Here is a 7282-nt window from a genome sequence, read left to right as displayed (position 1 = left end):
GTAGTATTTTTAAACACAAAGCTAAAGGCAAATATTAAAGATATAAAAGATTTACGGGTAAAGGTTGAACAATTATCAGCTAGAATTACTACACAAACACACGCACCACAACCAGCCCAAACACCATCAGCAACGGCAATAGCTCCAGGAAAGCGATTGAAGAAAAATGAGTAAAGCTCAAGTGGTCAACGAGATACACAGGTATGCGAGAAAAACATTTCCACGTCGTCGATTCATTCAGAGGGGGCTCGATGACACATGGCAGATTGATCTAATTGATATGCAAAAGTACTCCAAGGATAATAACAACTACAAGTATATTCTAGTGTGTATCGATACCTTTTCCAAATACGCTTGGATGCAACCGCTAAAGTCTGAAGATGTTGCAAAGGCAATGAGCAGAATTTTGAGTGAAAACGGGAGAAAGCCCAAGAATATTCAATCAGATGATGGAAAAGAGTTTTTCAATGTCAAATTTAAATCGCTCATGAAACATCATCATATCAATCACTACTCTACCTATAGTGTCATGAAAGCTTCCATAGTGGAAAGGCTAATTAGAACCTTAAAACATTGGATTTGGAAACAATTTAGCATGAATGGTTCCTACAAATGGATACAGCTGACAAGTGAAGTGGAACAATATTACAATAACAAACTGCATCGTACTATCGGTATGGCACCGGCGAGTGTGAATAAAAACAACTCTAAACAGTTGTTACATAAAGTCTACAATCACATTAAAGTCAAACCACGTGCCAAGTTCAAGGTCGGTCAACATGTGAGAATTAGTAAATATAAATCCACTTTCGCCAAAGGCTACACCGGCAATTGGACTACGGAAATATTTACAATAACTAAAGTGCAAACTACTAATCCAGTGACCTATTTACTTCAAGACGCTAATCACCAACCCATCTCTGGATGTTTTTATGAACAAGAGTTGCAGAAAACTAAACACAATGAAATTTATCTAGTGGAAAAAGTTTTAAAGCGTCGTGGAAATAAAGTGTATGTAAAATGGCTTGGCTTAAATGAAAAAAGTTGGATAGAAAAAGATAACATTGTGTAACTATTTTACTCAATAAATATTCATTTACTCCAAATCAATGAGGTTTCACTCAATAAAACATTCCTATATTCAGTAATATGAATTTATTATTAATACGTGTACATTAAAACATTTACATTCGCAGCGAGCTAACAATTTAAAATTAAACAATGACAAGGAATAAATGCATCATCACCTTAATATGTACGAGCATTCTTACATTTAGGTTCACATTCATAATCACCGGAAGCTATTATGTTTGGACCTAGCACACAAAATATTACATTGATTAAATAATTAAAAGATTTAGTATTGAACACCACGCGTGAAAATAGTTCCGCTGTAACGCCACCTAATAACGCAATCCAGTCTTGATAGTTGATTTGAGCATCTCCCACTATCTCTTCTACGTCATCGTTTAAATCGTCCCACATTACAATTAACAGGTAAATATGACAATCGTCATGGTGACCTTCGATATACAATCGTTTTAACAATCTCGCTACTTCCGCTCTAAATGTGTGAAATGGCATGGGGAGGCGCCATCTATTAATCAGAGTATTGTTTTGGAACGCTTTTATCCACTTGCTTTTACATCCTTGATAAAAAGATTTCATTTCATCGCTCGTATCGCTCTCAGAAGCGCTCTCTAGGCAGTTTGTTTTTCCCTTGTCCCCATCGTCTTGTTTTAACAGTGCCTTTGCTGTTGCCATCGGTTGTGGTCCGGGTGACGATGGCGAAGTGGAGCTGCTACAGCCACCGTCACAGCCGCCGCCGCCGCTTGTGGTGGTGGACAACCAGCACTGGCAGCACCAAGTGGTGATGGTATTGTTGTCGGCTGGGGAAAATATAATAAAAATATTGTTATATTAAAAGTAAGCAAGTATTCCTAATTGAGAACATAAGGGATAGGTCGAAAGTGATAGATTATTTAAACTACACAGATAGAACAGAGGTGAAATACTCAAATGTTAATGTGACTATAATACAACTATACTTACATTTGGTATGTGATGAAGCTTGCGGATCCATGATTTCAACGCAATATTCGTTGTGACACTGTAGTGGGAATATGGTTCAACATGCTCTTTTATAGCAGAAAAATTCAGTTGAGGGGTGGGGTGTAGACGGGCGGGCGGGGCGCATGTGGTAAAGAAACGTGTGAAACGGTTCTCATGAACTATATGAAAAGAGGAAAAGATTTGTTTGTTAAGTTATCGTACAGGAAACGAAACTACATTATTTTGTAATAATTAAAATATAAATATATGTACTTACCTCAACTTTCGGTGCAAACTGAACCATCTTTGTCGAGCGAGGTCAAATGTAGTCATTTACATTATTGCTCAACGAGCTATAGGAAATTGGCATCGATACATGCGAATTTCACATAACGCCTAGTCTCATTACGATTGCATATATAGTCGAGAAATTAGGACCAGTTTCACCGTGACGGGGTGGCCTAGGGGTTCATGACGTTAACTGGCTAAAGACGCCCCGGTTAGCTAAAGACGCTGGTTCGAATCCGACCTTCGCCACTGGAGGCCACCTCGTCACTTTTTGTTTGTCGTACACGTACAAAGTGGTGCCATCTATTTTAGCGAAGTTTTCCCTCGGGAGATAAATACCTTAAACATAGAAAGTAGCGCCAACTGGCGAGGATATATGCACAACTACCAAGGGGCGCAGGGCCAGGGGCAGCGGCGGGGAGGGGGCGGGGGAGGGCGGGGAGGCGGCGGGAAGGGGGCAAGTGGCGCCCTCTATATATTTTTTAAACAGATCCATAGCTAACTTACTTACAAAGACGGATCATTGCGGAAGGAACAAGTGACGCCATCTAACGGATCTTTGCCGAACTTTTTAAATTCATCGATAACTAACTTACTTACACGTACAAAGTAACGCCATCTGACGGGGATCAATGAACAACTACCAAGTGGCGCCCTCTAACGGATCTTTGCCGAACTTTTTAAATTCATCGATAACTAACTTACACGTACAAAGTAACGCCATCTGACGGGGATCAATGAACAACTACCAAGTGGCGCCATCTAACGGATCTTTGCCGAACTACCAAGTGGCGCCCTCTGGCGGATCTTTGCCGAACTACCAAGTGGCGCCATCTAACGGATCTTTGCCGAACTACCAAGTGGCGCCATCTAACGGATCTTTGCCGAACTACCAAGTGGCGCCATCTAACGGATCTTTGCCGAACTACCAAGTGGCGCCCTCTGGCGGAATAGTTTTGAGATGGAACATACATATTTACACTACTTACATTCCATTCCATGAACAACGCACCTTTTTCTTTAAAGTTCAATTTTCACCAAAGTTGAATTATACAGAAATACGATACTTTTTATCAGCGGCGGCATCATGGTTCCATTTTTATCACTTGTCACTATGCCCGTCACTTTCGCACTTACGTACTTGTTAGAACGGGACAGGTATGGTGACAAATGATAAAGAGCCGACCATCTTAGCCTTACTGTATTAAGATAAAGATGGGCAAAGTTACAATGCTTACCGTTTCTATTAATTACGCTATATATTTTTTTCTTATTTTATTATATCCTTTTACACTTCCACGTGTGGTACAAAGTAATATTAATTAAATCGACTCGTGAGTAGTACAAGTCACGTGCTTATTTTGAATATAAGGTGACTGTGGGCAAGACCGGCATACTTTATTTATTTTTTACATTGGACTATTCTAGCTCCGTTAATTATTCACTTACGTGACCGCTTGTAATCACATACGATGAAGAATTTCATAAATAATAGTTAAGCTATAGTGACAGATCATTTTAATCATAAATTAAGCAAAAACAATAGTGTTTTTAAAAATTCGGCGAGTAGACGGTAGTAGATAGAAGGTAGTAGGTAGAAGGTAGTAGGTAGAAGGTAAGTCCGTCTAGTAACGATATCAGCCATACTATGGGTGCTTATGTGTTCGTATTCGAATCCTTACAAAGAATAAAACAAGACAATGAAAAGTGTACTCTAAACTTGTTAATATAGGGTTTAGATTCGAAATAAACACAATTTTTCTTATTAAAAGGTAAGTCCGGCATATAATACGAAAATGGGGTGGTAAACCTTTTTTGGAAAATAATTATACGTACTTATTTTTTGGACTTCTCAAATAAAATACCAATAGTCATTTTAAATTTACTCGTTTTAAATTTACGGAGATCAAAGAGGGTTACATAAATAAACTCATAGTAGTAGCAATTTTAGTATAGTAATAATTTTTAGATTTAGTAGTTAGTGTCCACATGCCATATGGCAGAACATATTAGGGGTCAACAATGTAAATTTATAACATCTACTGTACTGTACCATATGTTCTTGTAAAAAAAAATTAAACTACAAACACCGTTTAAGTTTTAATCAAATAGTGATTGGCAAATCAACCTCCATAACACTAGTAGGTACCCTACATACGTAAATTTTCAGGATAAGTAAGGCGAAGAACCCACGTCACATAGCGGCGTGGCACGCGCGGTACAGCGTGTCGTGATCACGGTGTAGGCAAAACGCCTAAACCACGATAAGTACAATAAATGTTCCGAAATAAAAAATACGTATGGACTGATATGGCTGCAATGATTTTAATCTTCAAAACTGTCTAGAAAATATGACTACAACCGTATTCTAAAATTCAAGAGGAGTAAAAAGGGTAATAATATGTGTCATAGGTATAATAATATAACATATGAAGGCGATGATCATGGGTTCGAATTCGAATCCCGGTAGGAGCATTTGCTTGTATAATCTACACAGATATTTGTTCCTCCAGTCATGTTTGTTTTTTATGTATTTATCTATATAAGTTTGTATATGTCGTCGCCTAGCACCAATAGTAAAAGCTAAGCTATGCTTAGTTTGCGGCCAATATTTATTTATTTATTTACTTAATAGGTATTTTCTGATTTGTATTTTCGGTTACATAGTGCTGAGGATGAAGAACACATTTCTTTAGTAGTTTCGAGATTGAAATTGTTAATAAACACAAAACACAAACATCATGCGCAATGTTGTAAAGATGCATATCTGTAGTAACCTTATAAAATCGTAATAAATAATATTGAAGCCATTTAACAGTTGGTAACCTCTGATTCAAGGAAAGTCGGCATATGACGGACTTGCCTGGTGCATAGTAGACGGACTTTCCAACTTAGCAAAATTTTAATGTGATGAATGATGGAACGTATAATTACAAAACTAAGCCAATATCTGATAATTTAAACACATAATAAAGATTGCCGGGTCTTATATTACTTACGTAGTCAATTTCTGGTGCAAAATCTTGGCACAAACTATTTTTAACAATTTTATTTGCAGAGACTGTCGCACTAGCACTTCGAGTTCCATACACGTAATGACTTGTTTACGCGGATTGCTCTGAAGTTCGTTGTCACAGCGCCATCTGTTTTAGAGTGAGGGAACTAGCGCGAAAAACTGACTTATAAACTCGACGCCAAAGCGGCAAACGCTTTCTAATTCAAAAGTTATAACGTGTTGACGGAGTTGCCTTGTAGACGGTCTTGCCCACAGTGACCTTATATGAAAAAACAATTTGTATGAAAATGTGCCATGAACGGGCAGACATGACGTAAGATGATCTGATGGTGTGTAATAATTTATTACTGTAATTATTTAATATATACTGTGTACGAATAAATGTATTTGTAAATAATTTCACGGATTACAGTTGGCGATTGATGTGTAGGTATACTTATATTATTTGAATTCAAACTTAGAAACAATCATACTTCATTTTAGCTACCGACATGTTTTGATGACTAATAAAATAAACTAAATTCAATAATGTATTTTTTCAAGGGATCAATAGTCAGACCAAGCTAAGTTGGCACTTGGCAGTGATTTTGATAGCACAAGGTGCAAGTGTTATTTTAAACGTCAAACTTCTATGAAATTACAACTTGCACCGTCTGGGCTATCAAATTCGCTGTCATCTTAGCTTGGTCTGACAATATCAACACGTCAAAATATATTTGTTGCCGACTGTACCAGCCTGCGATATACTTATGTTTACGGTTGTATAGATGTCCGACTTGTATCAGAGTATTTTAGAATTAAATATTTTGTGATAAACAATATTTGTTTTTGTCCCTATCTATCTATAGGGAGTATTACTGCCATGTTCTGCCGCCAGAGTGCAGCACTAGCCCCTATCGTAAACCATAGAGTAACTTATACATACAGCATAGGGACCGTGCGCGTTGGAGGGTCTGCCATCTTGTGGTCTGAATCGGAACCATAAACATTTTGCTCTAAAATCGTTACCGGGCTTTTTTTTGATCGCCAAGAACACCTACAATCGTCGTCACTAGTCGTGCCCACAGCGCCAAGGACACCTATGTATAGGTGTTATGGCGGACGCTGTCAAAGTAACCTTCACACTTGAAAGTTTAATACTCCACCGAACACTGTCTATGACCGTAATATGATAAGATTCATATTATGGAGTGTGGAATTAAGAGGAGTGACATCTCTTATGGTAGAACTGTTGCAAAAGTGTACAGCTGTCAGCTATAAATAATAGTTCTAAATCTCTCCAGAGTAGCGCTAGAGTAGCTAAGAACCTAGGCGTTATTGACAGTGAATTGCGGTATGATTTGATTTTTTTGTTCAAGTACTCTAGGTATTGTAGCGCCACCTATTTAAAGTTTTTTTGATGACACTTTTTGGTACATGGAGATTTCGTTCCTTATCTCCACCTTCCGTAATTCATATACTAGCCGTGTCTTATCCAACCTCGACATTGGTAGAACCATCAACACCTTGATGGAGCCATAACACGAAAAATTTATTGATTGAAGTAAAGTTTACATTCGCTCGCTTGGCCCAGCCATTCAGACGACGATTTAGACGACCAGTTTGGCCTAGTGGGTAGTGACCCTGCCTACGAAGCCGATGGTCCCGGGTTCAAATCCTGGTAAGGGCATTTATTCGTGTGATGAGCATGGATATTTGTTCCTGAGTCATGGGTGTTTTCTATGTATTTAAGTATTTATAAATATTTATATATTATATATATCGTGGTCTAAGTACCCTCAACACAAGCTTTATTGAGCTTACTGTGGGACTTAGTCAATTTGTGTAATAATGTCCTATAATATAGTGCAGGGAACACAGATGATTTTATTTTATTTGAAAATTGAACGAAACAAAACAAATGAAACACTGTTCCAATGGAATACG

At 37.8% G+C, this 7282-nt stretch overlaps 1 protein-coding gene across 1 annotated transcript; it reads right to left on the bottom strand.

Annotated features, from left to right (window-relative positions):
- Positions 1-1138: 1138 nt before the first annotated feature.
- LOC133534031 (uncharacterized) lies at positions 1139-3896 on the bottom strand. Its single transcript, XM_061873122.1, has 2 exons — positions 2053-3896; positions 1139-1889 (listed from the first exon to the last, which is right to left on the bottom strand). The coding sequence occupies exons 1-2, from the start codon at positions 2081-2083 to the stop codon at positions 1249-1251; spliced, it is 672 nt and encodes a 223-aa protein (XP_061729106.1). The 5' UTR covers positions 2084-3896; the 3' UTR covers positions 1139-1248.
- Positions 3897-7282: the final 3386 nt, after the last annotated feature.

The sequence above is a fragment of the Cydia pomonella genome, unplaced genomic scaffold, assembly GCF_033807575.1.
Source record: "Cydia pomonella isolate Wapato2018A unplaced genomic scaffold, ilCydPomo1 PGA_scaffold_42, whole genome shotgun sequence".
Classification (NCBI taxonomy): Eukaryota; Metazoa; Arthropoda; class Insecta; order Lepidoptera; family Tortricidae; genus Cydia; species Cydia pomonella.
Note: the sequence above shows the minus strand (reverse complement) of the source record. Positions and strands in the feature narration are given on the sequence as shown.

Bases quoted from the DNA above. Each gene is read 5' to 3' on its own strand.
- LOC133534031 (XM_061873122.1), bottom strand. From the start codon at position 2,083: ATGGATCCGCAAGCTTCATCACATACCAAAT. The intron at 1,890-2,052 runs GTAAGTATAGTT...TATTTTCCCCAG, and splicing joins AGCTTCATCACATACCAAAT to CCGACAACAATACCATCACC.